At 43.9% G+C, this 18,093-nt stretch overlaps 1 protein-coding gene across 1 annotated transcript in view; it reads right to left on the bottom strand.

Annotated features, from left to right (window-relative positions):
* Nucleotides 1-18,093, bottom strand: part of COL4A1 (collagen type IV alpha 1 chain) — a 168,858-nt gene that overhangs the window by 13,818 nt on the left and 136,947 nt on the right. Inside the window, exons 35-42 of the mRNA XM_075590710.1 lie at nucleotides 17,672-17,770; nucleotides 17,438-17,527; nucleotides 12,590-12,729; nucleotides 8,731-8,857; nucleotides 8,563-8,643; nucleotides 2,825-2,923; nucleotides 976-1,026; nucleotides 534-719 (exon numbers count right to left, since the gene is read on the bottom strand). Of these exons, the coding sequence (XP_075446825.1) occupies nucleotides 534-719; nucleotides 976-1,026; nucleotides 2,825-2,923; nucleotides 8,563-8,643; nucleotides 8,731-8,857; nucleotides 12,590-12,729; nucleotides 17,438-17,527; nucleotides 17,672-17,770 (873 nt within the window). The remainder of the gene's footprint in view (nucleotides 1-533; nucleotides 720-975; nucleotides 1,027-2,824; nucleotides 2,924-8,562; nucleotides 8,644-8,730; nucleotides 8,858-12,589; nucleotides 12,730-17,437; nucleotides 17,528-17,671; nucleotides 17,771-18,093) is intronic.

Raw genomic sequence — 18,093 nt, 5'->3', positions numbered from 1 at the left:
GCCGCTTATTATTATCCCCTTAACCCTCTTGAACTCACCATATGGCCCATTCACTTAAATGAGTTGTAAGAAGTTAGCACCTCTTAGTAAGTATTAAGGGTGGGCACTTTCACTTGTGTTTTAGTCCTAAAACATTTTCGTATTTTGGTTTTAGTTCTTCATTTATTTTTTGTGTTTTGGTTTTTGGCAAAACTCAATTTGCTTGGTTTTGAAATTTTACCAAACTATGGAAAACACTAGAAATAAGCCAGGAAAATAGAAAATAGCTTAATAACACATGAACAATGTGTGCAATAAGTATACAATCATAAAAGTTATTACAAGAATGAAAGAAATACTGCATGGTGGGAACCACCTAGAGATGGGTACTTGGCCTAGTGTTCTGGTTTTGGTTCTAAAAAACTTGAGGGTTTTGGAAAGTACTTTCTGGTAGACTCTGACCTTGCTGTGCCTACTGTATGTCAACTAAATTTGGCCCTTTGTCTTTTCAATCCCACAGCATCCAAATATAGAAATAATATCATTGCTCTTACCTGGAAGTCCTGGTTGACCCTGTTGTCCTCTGTCACCTTTTGGTCCCTCCATTGCCACTCCTTGTAGGCCAGGGAAACCTGGTGGCCCTTGAGGGCCCTGACTTCCATGAAATCCGTGGTCCCCTTTGATTCCAGGAATACCAGATGTTCCAGGTGATCCAGGGAAACCAATGTCACCTTTAGAGCCTACAGAACAAAAGTTTAGCCATCGCCCAGTTAAAATCTTGGAAAATCACTTGAATATTAAACCAGGTTATGCAACTGTCAATGTAAAAAGTCGACTTATTCTGTACGTGAAATCTTGATTTGTACAACCATGTGATCTGTGTTATGACGTTAGTAATTCCAGTGACAAACAAAATCATCAAATGGATAGAAATAGAATATGTCATCTAATTTTCCCATTGTCGTTTGAAATTTCAATCTGAGCACTATTTAATACCTTTGTCCCCATGTTCTCCTGGAAATCCTGGAAGGCCTCTACCAGGGAAGCCTTGAAATGAGGAAAAGGAAACAGTTATAAAGCTGGCTGAAGTATATATATATAAAAAATGAAAACGTAAGCGTTTTTCGTGCAATAAAAAGTGTTTATATTTTTCCATTTTATGCAATATGCTGAAGAACTGGTGGCATGACAAGGTCTACATATGTCACACTCTTGTGATATTGTATTAAAGATAAAAAAAGTTTCAAAAGTAGAGACTGAAGCATACAATTTCACCTGTCACTTATATGTCATTAGTAATTGCTAATTAACAATATATGCAATAATAAACTGGTCTGCTACAGGGTACATACAGTTTATGGTTATAATTCTATATGACATACTGTAGTGGCCGTTCAAGCCATTTTCTGCTTAAAATTCCCATATAATTTTTGTGTTAATTGTAGTGCCCTTAGTGTTTTACAAAAGAGCTGGAAAAACATGAATGTTTAGCAAAATAATATGGGACAGCTTAATAGGTGTTCAGAACAAATGTGGATGACGTACTACTGTACTGATGCCGTTATTCGAACACTTCACGCGTCATGTACATGGTAATCCCGATTTGGAACCGCGGGATGAATTCCAGCCTTCCCGCACTAAGATGCGAGCGCGGCGAGTGCAGAAAAACGAATTTTAGTGTTCTGGCTATTAAAAACATGAAATTGACACAGTAGCACAGTACTGTACACATTACAATTCATCCCTTTTATTGCAAACGAAGAAACAGAATCCATGAAATTCAAACAAAACATCCGCGATAAGCGTGGGTGCCTGGGACGATTGGCCGCGTTCATTCTGCGTGGGGAACAGCAGATGACCCAAAATCGGCGCCGAGATGTGTTCGAATAACGGCCGCTGCATCAGTATATTAATTTCATTTTTTGGCTTGTTTCTGCATTAGATATAAGAAACTTGTTATAGATCATCAAGATCACTAATGAGAGTTTCTGCTACTTGATTTTTTTTAACATTAAAACAAGCACAGGGATGTAAATTTGATATATCCCATCATAACGGAGTTTGGGATAACTTCTTCCTAACAACTCCTAGTGCCAGCTGATGTACTAGGTACTACACTAGATGTGAAGCACCACGGTACATTAAGGCAGCGGTGCACAAAGTGGGGGGAGATTTTCTGGGGGGGCGCGGCTGTTACAGAGGACCCGCGCTTCCCCGAAGACATTTAAAAAAATGTCAGGGATCGCAAAAGGCCTCTGTAAGACTGAATTAACCAACTGTAGGCGGGACTTCCTGGAAGACATCATATCCTCTAAAAAAGGGTACGGTGTTTCAGTGTTAACATTTCATTCATTGACTGGCGAAATAAACGTGACACTGCTGCCGCACGAACACAAAAATTCAGTTGTCTCCCTCAATTGCAGCAGCGTCAACGGTGTACTTCACCGCCAGGAGTAGTTTCAAGTCTGAAAACTCCCATTGGCAAACATGCAAGAGTGACGAACGTGCGTGTGAACGTCAAGTAGCTAGCAGAGTGAACGAGGCCTAACTTTCACTTACCTGAAGTTTCAGCGATGCATCTCCATGGCAACCGGCATCAAATGCCGCCGCAAGGTCATTTGACGCCGGAGCCGTGCAGGGAGGGAGGGCGCGAGCCAGAGGGGAGAGGAGACAGGGGGGCACATGTTGGTAAGTTTGAGTACCCCTGCATTAAGGTTCTTTCAAAATCCCTTTCATAGCATCAATCTAATGACAACAAATGCATTTTTGCATCTAGATGCAGTCTCTTTGTTTCCATTCATATAAGCATACTGTAAATGAGGGAATAACATGGATATTGTCTTACCTGCATCGCCCTTCTCACCAGGCGTTCCTGGGATTCCATCATAGCCAGGTTCACCTTTCTCACCAATTGAACCAGTAGACCCCTGAAGGCCAGGATCACCTGAAGGAGGTTAGTTTCACAGTGACACACTATTTATTTCTTGATACATAAAGATGCACAATTTCTAATACAAGTTTGTACACATAGCTGCATTTTTCTTTTACAAAAATGTTTATTTATTTATTATTCATCATTCAGCTTTTTTTTTCTCCACCATAATTAATGTGCTGTATGCCACCAATTTCAATAATTTAACGCAATAAAGGTGCAGTATAACCTGACTTATCTTCTTTGGGGTGCTGGGGTAAAAAATCTATTTGCTGCGGCTCCCAAAAAGTTCCACTGTGGCAGCCGAGCAATTAGAGCTTTGGGCAGCTTTCTCTGCAGAGATTGCTGCTGTCATTTTTTTTTTTCTAACTTAAATTTTTTATTGAGTATTACAAGCATATGACACAACATAGAATTTAAATCATCGTGAAATGATATTAACTTTCGTAAATGAAACAGGCAAAATGAGGTCGCGCGGCTTTTCGAGCCCTACTCCGCCGGGCGATTCAGGGTGGACGAAGTGGTCTACAACCCCATCTAATATATTTTAGTAGAAATAATAATGTAATTAAATTTTTTTTAAAAATGCTGCTGTCATTTTAACCCAGCAAACTCTGGACTCAGGGAAAGTTACTCGGGTTGATTTGTCGAAGCTCTAGCAGATTTGTTTTCTTTGGTTTCTTTATTTGGTAAAAAGTGCAGTACATTTTAATGTTCAGATTTTTTTTCCCCCAATACATCTAGAGCAATATGAGAAACCTTATAATAAAAGCAACTCCATTTATATACCAGCCCTTTCGTACTTTGAGTGATAATATTAACTTGTTGCTCTATACTGTGATTTTAAGAACTGCATGCAACTGGTCATTATTGTTTTCAGTCATTGTGAATGTATTAGGCATTACCTACAGTATATCTAGATGTCCCTTTATAATGACTTATTGAATTATGCTATCTAGCATTATGTATTATTTTTCATGCCCTCTGAACATGTAAGCACAATATAAAGACTGGTAGTCAACAGACCCAAGAGGAACCAATAGACCTGTCCTGGAACAGGATTGTGTATTTTCTGCAAATTTTTTCTACTCTCACACTGCCAGCTCACCGGGGAAAGTTGCATGTTTTCCCTGTTCCAAGCAGCCAGTGCTCCTGTGTATATTGCAACATAGTTGTTACATATTACTTTTTCCACATGCCACTAGTCAGTTGCCCTAGCAACCTCCCAATACTAATACAGTAGTTGATATTGGTTTAGCCCTCTCCCCCTCTCTGTATTTTGTTATGCCCCTTGGCTTGTTCCTATCTGGAAGGAAAGTGTGTTCTCTCTTTTCAACAGCAGCCAAAGTGAGTAGACACATCTTCCACTGCTCCCTTAGAAAGGGATTCCTTTTTACCTTCCCCTCAGAGAAGCACTTCTGATACCAAAGCCAATTAGGATACTTCTCCTCACAAGAGACATTTTCTACCACAAACTACATGCAAGTACATTTATATTTCTGTTAACCCCACTCAATAAAGTTGAAGAAAATAGAAGGAGTTTGTGTGCTTTAAAAAGGGGGTGAGTAAAGCTCCATGGATCTTCTCACATGCTACTAGTGAGCCTGGATCCAGAATAGTAAAAAAGACACCTGCTTAGGGAGTCGGCACAGAAGGCTTCAGCTTCTACAGCCATACTGCTGGAAGGCAATCTGCAGTACAACAGCCTTCTGGAAGGTCAGATACTGCACTACAGCTTTAAATGGCTATGCAAAGCAGGCAGCTTTATACAGCTATACAGAGCCTGCAGCTTTAAAAAAAACAGTTTCTCGGACACAGAAGCTGCAGCACTGCTACACAGAACTATGCATTATACACAGCACTATCACTCTCTTATCCTGTCCACACTTTGCACAACTACACAGTGAGGTACAGCCATCACACCTACCCCAGAGCTACGTCCCAACGTATGGGGCTACCAAGGGCCCTGCCACCGGACACCCACCAGGACACGGTTCAGAGCCACGGACACCTGTAAGTACAGCTATTGCTACGCTGACCGCTGCAGGACACTGACCGGCATCATCTGAGACAGTCGTCCATCGCTGACGCAGGTAACAGACCACACGCCACACGCACTGGCCAAAGGCCTACATACACCTGCAGCATGGCAGAACTCAGACCTCACTAGACACCACGCATGAGAGTGACAATTCAGACGCAGGAGAGCAAAAACTAAGACGCTGAGACCGCTACACAACTGCAACAGATGCAAGAAGGCACCAGGCCTAAGCGGACAGTTACACTTACAAAAAAGGCTCGTGAAAAATATGAAGCTGACATTGACGCACACCGCGACAAATAGAGAAGGCCTGGGGAAAAAATGGACTTGAAATGTGTAATGTTGCAAGCGTTGGCATTTATGATAAGCACCTGGAGCAGGCAATAACTCAATTAAGGCGTAACCACTCTTGCTACCGAGTGCTGTCAGAGACAAATCACCTACTTGACCAGGACTAATACCAGGGAAAGCCTGCAAGAACGAGACTTACAGAGTAATATTGACCTGACACGTGACAGCCACGTGTGGACCGCTATCGCGGAAACCGAGAGTAGAAGAAAGGACCTTGCACTGGAGACCGCATTCATCAAGGTCAGCAAAATCAGTGCAATCTAACGCGTCTAGCGCAAGCACCAAAGCTACCCAGGCGCGAGCCATCTCAGAAGCCGCATGTGCTAGGGCCGAATATTTTCGGAAAGAGGCAGCCATAAGGTCAGAGAGAGCACGCGTAGAAGAGGAGAAGCAGGCAGCAGCCACTGCAGCCACTGCGCGTAGGAAGACCAAGTTGGATGCGGACTTGGAGGCCTTGAGTAAGGAAGAGCATGCCGCCACCGCAGCCCAAGTTGAAATCTTAGAAGCAGCCACGCGACAGGATGGCGGGGAGCGATCCTATAGTCGGATAGCCTCCGAGAATCCAGCCCAATGCACTGAAGACTATGTGGGGAGCCTCCCCAGTGTAAACACCAGCGCACCATCTCAACACGATGAGGAGGACATGACAAATGCCAAAGACTTGCAAGATCCACGTGGAAAAGATGTTGTTTCTTCAAAGGCAAACGCAACCTTGAATAGCCACAGCCGCAACTGTGATCCACACGCCAGCACATATACGGATGCACTACCACAGTCTCGCAATACAGGAGACATATGCAATACACCCATATGGAGAAACATAGCTCCTCACACAAATCAGCAGTCATCGCACATCCACATCAAGGAAGAGGCGACCGCAAGGCCCCTCCAGGTAACCACCATACTAGGACGCGACCGACCAAACTCTACGCAAGACCAACACATCGATGCATTGACCTAACAGACATGGGCAAGTACAAATGCAGCCACCAGTATCCGATCACTTGCCTGGGTAAAAACTAAGGCATCTCACAATGCCTCAACATTTCTGTAAAATTCCTAATGGCCCATCAGATTAACACAGCAGGGGTCCCTGCAGTCCCATTCAGTTTGAATGGGATTGCAGGGACCCCCTTCTGTTTTGATCCTATGGGCCAGTAGGAATCTCACAGAAATGTTGAGACTTTATTCGCGAAGTAGTCAGAATAAAAAATGATCCCAGCTTCATCTTAGGTACACTAACTGCACCCAGTGCAAGCAACCTAAAGAATGAAGGACCGGTGACAAGATACGGTAGCACCAGAACGTTTATCTCGGTCCACAGGACAGATGTCTCCTAAAACATCTACACGTCCCAATCATTCTACCGCTCCAAAAAGGGAAACAGGGAATGCCCCATACACAAGAAGCCACACCCACTTAACAGGTGTAATGAGTTTAGGATTAAACCCATAGAGGAACGCAAGAACTTACTCAGAGACTTTGGAGTTTGCTTCAGGTGCTGCGCTTCCATGACTCATCTATCCAAAAACTATACAGAAGCCATCAAATGTACAGTGTGCAACAGTGGCAAACATGTAACATCTCTACATCTAGAGGCGCTGACACTTGACCAACTCAACAACCCTTCCTCCATGGCAAAGCATGGCGGGGAGGAAGAAGAAGAGAAGTCAATATCCGTCACATCCCAGTGCACCGAGGTTTGTGGAGAAGGATGTGACCAAAGGTCCTGCTCCCAAATATGCTTTGTCGCAGTATACCCCCAGGGACAACCTGAGAGGGCTATTAGGATGTACGCAATCATCGATGATCAAAGCAACAGATCATTAGTGAAGTCATAGTTCTATAGCTTGTTCAACACACAAGGCAATGTCTCACCCTACACACTCAGAACCTGCGCAGGACTGACTGAGACAACAGGGAGGAGAGCAAATGGCTATACCATACATTCCGTGGATGGCAGAGTGAAGATACCTCTCCCAACACTCATAGAGTGCAATCACATGGCGGCAAACAGGAACGAGATTCCCACACCAGACGTGGTACGTCATCACCCACACCTTAGGGGAATAGCTGACCGCATCCCACTGATAGAGCAAGATGACAAGATTTTGCTACTGCTCGGCAGGGACATCGTGAAGGTGCACAAAATCCACAAACAGCGCAACGGACCCTACAATGCCCCATTTGCCCAAAGACTTGACCTAGGATGGGTGATAGTGGGCAATGTATGCATTGGCAAAGGGCACAAACCAGACTATGTTAATGCCCGCAGAACAAATATATAGGAATATTCGCTAGAACTCTTTATTCAAGGTTTATCTCCCGTGTTTGGTGTCATTAACAGTTGAAGTCTTATTTCTACCATATACTTTTATCCTGTTGTTTAATCGGTGGGGAATCTACCCGAGGAAAGCATTGAATATTTGCACTGTATTGTACAGTATAATACTATACACTGTTTTCTTTTTTCTTGTTTTTTTACATAACTACTGAGCACTGATTTGTGAAGACCAGCGCCAAGGAGGACAATTTTCTCTGTAAGGACCAACGTAGGATCTGGACAATACTGGTGACCTCCTGGCCGCAGGATTTACATTTTTAAAGTTGGTCACTGAATACACCCACATATACACATGTGTCACTATTTGTGTTTGTATTGATATATTAGCACTAATACTGTATTTACATTATATACACTGTTTTGTATCATAGTATATGGGTATAGCGCTGAGGTTGTGCTTTTTTCCTGTTATTTGTTACTGCATTTTTCCCAGTTAGGCTTTCAAGAAACCTACTGTAAAAATGTGGTAGTTCTTTTAGACCATTGCAACTCCTCTAACTTTGTAAAGTGGGACTCTGATTGTGGCAGTAGGTGTCTGATTGCTTAGTACAGATTTGCTTTGAACCATCATTTTAAATGATCACTAGAGATGGGCGAGTCCCTGAACAAATTTGGAGATTCAGAGAAGGAGAAAAAGTTCAGAAGATATGAAACATCACTAAAAAACATCAACCATGACTATTATAGTTATAGAGCAAGTTGACACCTACATGTGAAAATTTCACAATTAGGATATGGAACATTAAACCAATATTTACATAAAGATCGTCAGGTACGTATTTTTTTAATTGACAAATAGCCTCACTCAAACATTGCCTTTTCAATAATTTCTTTAAATAATCATTAGAACGTTTTTGAAGTCAACTGGGAGAGGTAAAGACCAGTTATAAACACTGCACAAATTGTGTTCCTTACCCTGCTGTCCTTTGAATCCAGGAACTCCATCTAATCCAGAAAGTCCCTTGGTACCTTTTTCTCCAGGAAGTCCAGGGCTACCTAGATGTTACGGAATCAGAATGTTGTTAACTTAATCATGTGTCTAGCTATTTCTCATAATATTTATATAACAGGAGAAAAACCTACCTGGATAACCTGCCTGGCCTGGGGATCCTTTGAAACCTGGTAGACCAGCCATACCTGGAACACCACCGCCACCTTTGTCACCCTTTTCACCTGGCAAGCCTTGAAAACCCTCTCTCCCAGAATCACCCTAGAAAATATACATATATATATTTGGGGAAAAATTAGCATTAACAGTCATGAGTAAACAGTAAGAATATTTGCCATATTTCCCTATGATAGGTCTTGACTAATAATTTGTAAATCTTTATGTATCCCAGCCAGAAACATGCTGTCAGGATCGCTGGTAGGCTCGGCCTCCCTGAAGCATCACGCAGCAATGCCTGCGGCGCTCGAAGACCCCTGTCTGCGCGGTCCCGCCATCCCAACAGTGCACCCGCGGAGGCACGCTCTTGTTATGTCTCCACGGCACCAACTCACACTGGCAACGCACTCGCCCCACGCCGCATTCCTCCTGCGTGCACCCGCCGCACGGCAGCTGATCTCAAAACACACCTCAGTTGTGTCTCACCTGCAACCAATCCTGCTTCCTCATATTACAGAAGCTTCCAATCTGGGTCTGATGTCATCTTCCTGCTACCTCCTGATTTGTGCCTTCTCCTTTAAATACCCTTTCAGTTCCTGTATCTTGCCTGTTCCTGTGCCTTGCCTGACCCGTGTTGTGACCCCTGCTCGTACCTGGACCTGTCTCTTCCATACCACTGGACTTCGGCTTGTTATTGGACCCCTCTCTCTCCTCTCCATGACCATGGCTTACGGATATTAACTACTCTCCTCTCTCCAACTCCGGACAATGGCAAGTACCACGACATACCTGAACTCTCCTACCCTGACCCGGCTACACTACTCTGACTCTGCACTCCGGACCTGGCCCCGTGATTGTATGGCAGCGGTTATATACATCCCCACCTCAGCCACGCGGCCTAGTCCTGTTTGTAGTGAGCACATGTGACACATGCATCATCAATGTATTTTGTGTAGCTGTTATTTTATGCCGCACTGCACGAGGCAAGCATTGTGTTTATATCTATTGTATGAGAAAGAGAAAACAGCATGATTGCATTAAAAGTGGCATTAAAATCAGAAGACAAGTTTCACAAATATAGAGGAAAGCTGAGAAAAAGACCAGGGGCTGACAACAGCGCTGGAGCGTTGGGACAACCTGGACGTTAGACCCAACTTATGCCGCATGGGCGGGCCTCTTCCTTGCCACCAAGTAGGGCCCAGACACCCCTACCCCTGCTGAACAACTCCTAGACCCTCCCCCCAGTGAACCGTCAGTGCTTAACAACTCAGATGAAGAGAGAGTTTATGCATTGCTGGTAGACTGCCTTTTTGGCAGCTACTTATTTGTCAAAGTCTTTAAACAGTGTGCAAGGTGACAGTCTGGTTTGCATACTGTCAGCATACTAATATCAAGCAACTCTGTCACAATAAAGAGCTATGTTTGTACAAACCAGGTTTGGGAGTGCAGGATACAGAGAGTGACCTGAATCTGGCTTGGAAATACAATACTGGGTTAGCTGGCAGAGGAATGTTTGGATACTCAGTATAAGAGATATGGTCTACGACTAGCTTCTCAACCACTTAGCAGCATGTTTTTTCATAGACAGGTATCAAAGTAATTGGTTATTACAGTGGGGTAGACAAAACGTCTGAATGTTAGACGCTACTCTGCCTAGCAACAAATAGGGACATTAGCTTTTCATATATCTGTTAACTTCCAGAAGTTGTTAAACAGTATAAATTAATTCGGAGGAAGCACCTACTTTCACCAGAGTACACTTAATAACCAATTCATAACCAGTACAATGTTTTATCTTTCCATTTCCCCTTGTGCTCAACACCTTATGGCCTATTCACATAAATGTAATAAATAAATTGCCAGGTCAAAAGAGTAAGTAGACAAACACCTATAGGCACACTAAGCAGTGCTAAGCCATGAGACACATTACATAATAAAAAAAAACACTGTGAAGCTTTGCCATGTTACATCAGGCACACCATAACATAGGCAAAGGTATCATCCACATTGAATTATCCATCATTCTGAAATTAGTTTTTTTTTTTAAATTGTAATTATTAGAAAAACTGGAAATAAAATAATAGTATCTCGTAAAAGGGAATATATAAAGCCTGTCCTACTGTACAGTAGCTGTTATACTTGTAGCATGCAGCCCCTGGCTGCTCATTTATTTGGCTAACATGTAAGTCCTGGTACCAGTGCAGGCAGTGTTAGGGTTAAATTTGCCTTTGCTGTAGTAAGCAGCTCTCTTGAGTGACAGGGGGGTGGCTTATGGCCTGGGTACTGGCCATATGGGGCTAAGACCTGGAGCCCCTCCCCTGGTAACAAAAATAATTTACAGCTCCAAATTTAGTGTGTGTGGAAGTGTGGAGCCAGGGCTGTTTCACCTTCCTTCCCCTCCTTCAGGGGAGTGGAATAATCTATCCCATACACCACCAGGGAGTGTGGGAGACAGGGATAGACCTTTGGGGCCTTAAGCCCTGGGGGTTAAGTCCAGGGACCAAGGAAAGAGCAAGCTGCAAGGTGACACTCTGCTGGGTTATGTAGGGTCCAGTCGGAGGTAATCTCTCTTGCTGTGGTCAGAGGAAAGCGTGTACATGTTGGTATGCTGTTGCTGTACTAGCCAGAATAAATAACCAGTTACTGTTTTATACTTCTGCCTGCAGTTCTTCAGGGAGAGGGTAAGAGTGTTTTCCACAGGGCACTGCAACTATCTTTGATAGGCCCTGTGAGAATGGAGGCGCTGCAAAACCAAGAAATAACTATTCTATAGTGGCTGTGTGTAACATCAAAGTGTCACATTTAAAGTGTGGAGTTAATTTTGGAGTTGAAATTGGAGGTGAAGATTTGAGGAAGATCTGGACTCTGCACAACAACAACAACTTTGCAACTGTGAGAACTTGACTTTCTAAATGCTGTGATTATTTGTATCCTTCCTATCCTCCAATAACTGGGAAGTCTCTCCTCCTGCATCTTATTATGCCCTCCCTACTGCTTTTTCTGGTTACTGCTTCCTCACTCCTTTGTGAATGTCTCTGTTCTATCCAACTTCCCTACTCCCCACTGCACCATTATTATACACCTATCTCCCAACAACTTATTTACCCCTCAATAAAAAAACACCCACAAATCTTCTTTTCACACCCACTATCTACTCCTTCCTGCTGCTGGGGATCTCCCCAAGCCTAAACCCAGACATACACACCTGATCTCACCCACGCATCCCTCCCATCTCTTCCCCTGTAAATGGTGTTAACTTTCTGATTTAATACTGATTAACCTTAAAACTCACCCCACAAATCAAGCATCCCAATAGCCTGCACTCATGGCTATTGTCCCACACCCACAGTCACTCCTACTACCCATTGTGGCCAAGCACTGCCATCTACAGCACTTATTCCTTCACCTGCTGTCTCTGTAAGTCCACCATCATACCACTTAGATTGTAAGCTTTTCAGGGCAGAGATTTCCTTTCCTATTGTCTGATTTTGCTGCGCTTATTGTATTATTATAATTCTCCGTACTTTATTCTTTATGAAGCGCTGAGTGCACTTTTGGCGCTTTATAAATAAAGACATACAATACAATTCAAGCACCAAAAGCCTGTCCTGCCTATCTCCAACAACATCGGCGGATGCTCAGGGCTTTTTGTGAGAGTAACAGCTAGCACCAACACCAGGTAACAACAATGACTCTCCCTTAGGTTTGGGGGAACACGTGTTACATACTGTAGTTCATAAAACATCTCCACTGGGTTTTGGGGGTATTATCTGGTGACCGGCCAAATTCTATTTGTTTGATAGTCACTATTTGGTTACTGGGAAGTGTTGTGATTACCTTGACGCCTTGAAGTCCTGGGATGCCAATACCTGGAAGGCCTTCTTCACCTTTTGTTCCCTTTTCACCTTTGATTCCCTCACTACCTGGAAGTCCTGGTAATCCCTGAGTACCGTCTTCACCTTTTCCTCCAGTAGTTCCTAAATGCAAAACATTGCAAACGTTTGATGTACATCTATTTATGGCTGCAAATTATAACATGCGTGCCACAGAAAGGCACCTGACCCAGTAATAATACAAATTTATCTCTTAACAAGCTACTTTACAATACAATTGTGTTAGATAGACCTTCCTCATTGTGTAAGCTAAACGGTGTGTATGTTACATGTTAGGAGGTTTAAGGAGACACAATATATACAGCATATAGTACATTTAATCTAAGACTCGTTAATCAATAACATTAGAAATATTACCCCTTAAAACGAACAAAACAAAATAACCCCATTTAATATCTGAAGTGGCAGCAAAGTACTATCTCCATACGTCATTGGAAGGGTTATCTAAAATATCCACATCACATCACTACAATGTTCTGCTAAATAGTATATTGTCTACATACTGTACAGTATAGTAACTACAGTATATCCTGTGTTTTGCCTACTGTCTCTTTTCTGCTACAAGATGTAAAAAAGAGGCCAGGAGTGCTAATTTACAGAAGTTACCGTGAGGACCATGGAGAGTTGGCAACTAATATTATTACTACTACTGTACAAACATTACTATTAATAGCATTGAAGAAACCAGTGACCTAGCAAAAAACTAGAGTGTTATGTATCAATGTCTCCTCATGCAAAATCTGGGCAAAATATGAATAAGGTCTAGCACCATATTTATCAAAGGCTAGCTGAGAGACCCGGCGTTGCCCGTGAGTTAAATTTCCCGCTAGGAGGAGGGAGGAGGGGGAGGGGGGACAGCGGACGGGAGGGTGGGGGGACAGCAGACGGGAGGGTGGGGGGACAGCGGACGGGAGGGTAGGGGGAGAGCAGACGGGAGGGTGGGGGGAGAGCGGACGGGAGGGTGGGAGGAGAGCGGACGGGAGGGTGGGGGGGAGAGCGGACGGGAGGTTGGGGGGAGAGCGGACAGGAGGGTGGAGGGAGAGCGGATGGGAGGGTGGGGGGAGAGCGGACAGGAGGGTGGGGGGAGAGCGGATGGGAGGGTGGAGGGAGAGCGGACGGGAGGGTGGGGGGAGAGCGGACGGGAGGGTGGGGGGAGAGCGGATGGGAGGGTGGGGGAGAGTGGACGGGGGGGCAGTGGACAGGAGGGGGGGGCAGTGGACAGGGGGGGTGGACAGAGGGGGGGGGACAGTGGATGGGGGGGGGACAGTGGACAGGAGGGGGGGGCAGTGGATGGGGGGGGCAGTGGACAGGAGGGGGGCAGTGGACAGAGGGGGGTGGACAGAGGGTGGGGGACAGTGGACAGGAGGGGGGGACAGTGGACAGGAGGGGGGTGGACAGTGGACAGGAGGGGGGTGGACAGTGGACAGGAGGGGGGGACAGTGGACAGGAGGGGGGTGGGTTGCTTAAAATTTCCGGGTCTCTCCTCTCCACTCCACTCCCCCTGTATGTTTCTCCGCTCCCCCCTCTCTCTCCGCTCCTGCCCCCCCATGTGACACACACACACAGTGTCCCACACACAGTGAGACACACACACAGTGTCACACACACACAGTGACACACACACACACAGTGAGACACACACACACAGTGACACACACACACAGTGACACACACACAGTGACACACACACACAGTGACACACACACGTCACCTCTCCTTCCGGGCGCCGCCATCTTAGTTAGTCTGCGAGGGAGGAAGGGGGTCGTTCCGGGCGCCGCCATCTTAGGTGGCCGCGTGTCCCCCCGCCGAGGAGGGAGGTGAGTGGAGCGGGAGTGGAGCGGGAGGGAGGTGAGTGGACAGGAGGGAGGTGAGTGGAGCGGGATGGAGGTGAGTGGAGCAAGAGGGAGGTGAGTGGAGCGGGAGGGAGTGGAGCAGGAGGGAGTGGAGCGGGAGGGGAGGTGAGTGGAGCGGGAGGGAGGGGAGGTGAGTGGAGCGGGAGGGAGGTGAGTGGAGCGGGAGGGAGTGGAGTGGGAGGGAGGTGAGTGGAGTGGGAGGGAGTGGAGTGGGAGGGAGGTGAGTGGAGCGGGAGGGAGGTGAGCGGGAGGGAGGTGAGTGGAGCAGGAGGGAGGAAAGTTGAGCTCCGGGGAGGGAAGTGAGTGGAGCGGGAGGGAGGTAAGTGGAGCTCCGGGGAGGGAGGTGAGTGGAGCTCCAGGGAGGGAGGTGAGTGGAGCGGGAGGGAGGTGAGTGGAGCGGGAGGGAGGTAAGTGGAGCTCTGGGGAGGGAGGTGAGTGGAGCTCCGGGGAGGGAGGTGAGTGTGATGGGGGGGAGAGAGGACAGAGAGAGTGTATGTGTGGCCGAGGGGGAAGAGAGAGAGAGAGTGTGTGTGTGTGTGTGTGTGTGTGTGTGTGTGTGTGTGTGTGTGTGTGTGTGTGTGTGTGTGTGTGTGTGTGTGTGTGTGTGTGTGTGTGTGTGTGTGTGTGTGTGTGTGTGTGTGTGTGTGTGTGCGGGCCAAGGGACCAATGAGATTTCCCCTAGGGACACAGGCCATGCAGACAGGCATACAGTGCTTTCACTAATATAGTATAAGATAAAGATATCATAGGAAGCATTGGGATTTTTTTGGTCTGATACTGTTCATTGTGTACAGTTTTTGTGCCCCAGTTCTAATGCATATCCCACAGAGAATGTCATGTATACACCAAACTTTGGCGCAAAACTGCCCCTGGCATTCTGGGCCCCCAAAAAAACTGCACCTTAATTTTCAAGAAAAAAATCCAAAGGTTTCCATTTGGAATTTTTTCCTTAGATGCCCTGGCTGTGTGTTTTTGTCCCAGATCTGCAGCAGTTTTGCACTGAAGACATATTAATACAGACCCCAAAGGGTGTTATTTATCAAAGTCTGCCAGTGGGGCAATGCAGGAGCAAACAAACCAAATTTCGCACCAGCACCAAATTTATCAAAACCAAAAATCCCATTGTTTCCAAAGGGACATTTCTCTATGATAAATTTGATGAAGTTTTATTATTCCAAGTTTGTCTCAGTTTTGCTGCCACAAGACTGTAATAGGTGACCACTTAAGTGAAAAGCCATTGCGATGTTTAAGGTGTACTTCCCTTCGATATAAACTATTTTGAAAGTGAGCTCATGTGATGCCCTTTAAAACACCTATTCTTCTTTTCCTAGTTATTTGTTTGTTTCTCTCTCTTTTTTTAAAGGAGTTGTTCAAACACCTGCTGTTTCTTCACTCCACCAGACAGCACAAATCTGTTTTCCATTCGAACATCAAAGGATCTTATCAGAAGAATGTCTTATCTTAATCTTCTCAAATATGGTTCTTTGAGGTCTATTAATGTTACTAATGAGAGGTGTATAGCAGCAATAATATTTAGGATTGTCATTATTTTCAGGAATAAACTACACTGTTTTAAATTCTAGACAGAATGTAACAACTTTGTTTACAAAATATTAATCTTTCTATAGATAATCAATTTCTTTATGTAATTTGGTACATAAAATAAATCATTATTACCCAACTGTCACATAATTGAAGTCTGATTTTAAATTCTTGGCCATATTTTTAGGAATATATATTTAAAAAAACAAAGAGCAGGGAAAACTAAACAGACCTCCTAGCACAGAAAAGTGTGTGTGTGTCATATATATATATATATATATATATATATATATATATATATATATATATCAAATGAAAATATTCCTGTATGCTCATTTGCATGTCTTAGGCAGGTCTGCAACCCCGCCTTTCACCATTATCACCCAGCACACAGCACTTACACTGCAGCAAGGGATTCAGGGAAATGACATGCAAATGGGCACACAGTGTCACCTTTTGCATCAAAACCATTTTTAACATGGTTCCATATATGTTAAAAATGGTTTCGAAGCAAAAGGTGACACTGTGTGGCCATTTGCATGTCATTTCCCAGAATCCCTTGCTGCAGTGGAAGTGCTGTGTTTTTTTGTGCAGAACATGTCCCAATCACAACTGTTGAACAAATATTAATAATGATAAGCTTGGGAAACAGAATAGTCTGTATGCATTATCTCCAAAGATATCAAGGCAGTAGGTAGACATGCTTGGCAAACCTACTTCAATATTATAGATGGAGTAGTATGAAGAATTGTGATGAGAACTCCCAGAGGATTGCATTCATTTGTACTAAATGAACCAGAGTTCATCACATTAAATAGCCTATAATGTATGCCAATTCTGGGTATAGTAACCAGGAATTGTGATTGGTATTTAATGAACCACTAGTACTTCAGGGTAATCAAAATGCATCTGGTAGCACATATATGGTATTGTTTAATCTTTTTAAAATGTAGTGTTTCTATTGAACAAATATCTCCCCATTAAATTAAATGTAGTGTGTAATCATATTAGTAACCAAATAACTCCCTAGAAGGTGCATTATACATTCTGATTGAAACCTTTCTACTGTAAGAAGCCCTTACTCTTTGCAGAGCGTGTTTTCACGTGATTTAGTACCAGTAATGACATTTCTTTACTACTGACACGTTATGCAAGTGTGGGCTAACTAGAACAGTGCACAGAATTATAATTGGGTCAGATTCCTGGAAATGAAGAAAATAATCCAGAAACATTTCTAAGCGAATTCTCAAATTAGGTTATTATCCAGATTCTGAATCAAGTAGCATCCATAAGGTATAGTAAATAATATGCAAGCAGGTTTACATTTAAATAACTGTATACTATTAAAACAAATAATTTTAAACAGGTAGAAAATACACTTAAATATAAAAAGATACCTGGCAAACCCATTTTGCCCATTGATCCTTTAAGCCCCGAACTTCCTGGAGATCCTGGATATCCGTGGGTACCTTTTTCCCCTTTGGGTCCTAAAGTAAGCAAGAATAATGTAAGATGTAATAGGGTTATATACAAATTAATAATGAACCATGTACACTGCATGCAATACTGTCACCAAACCACGTGCATTGCTGGATTAATAAAACAAGATGCATAAAGTTATCTTTTATTACCTGGTTTGCCAGGCATGCCTCCTTCCCCATCTTTTCCAGGCGTTCCAGTGCCACCCAAGTCACCTTGGGTCCCCTTTTCTCCTACAGCTCCAACGCTCCCTATTGAAGGAAAACGATTAAATAAATATGCAAATGAGATAACCTAGTTTAGCATGTGCTAAAGGGATTATATTCTGATTTCTAAAATATTTCAACCTAGATTGAAAGATTTGTAAGTGTTTAAAGCAAGCTTACAAACATTCACCACATAAACAAGATATGGGAACAAAATAATGAGTGTTTTCCAAACCGATTCTATCACTGCTTGTCTACCCTTTCTGTTTTGGAGTGAATAGTTTCGAAAGCATATTCTTGTAATTACAATGCAGTTCTGCCTTTACTCCAGTTTCACTTGCAGTACATGAGGGTTCATTTATCAAAGT

The sequence above is a fragment of the Ascaphus truei genome, chromosome 3, assembly GCF_040206685.1.
Source record: "Ascaphus truei isolate aAscTru1 chromosome 3, aAscTru1.hap1, whole genome shotgun sequence".
Lineage (NCBI taxonomy): Eukaryota > Metazoa > Chordata > Amphibia > Anura > Ascaphidae > Ascaphus > Ascaphus truei.
The sequence above is the reverse complement of the archived record's forward strand: the minus strand, read 5'-3'. Positions and strand labels throughout refer to the sequence as shown.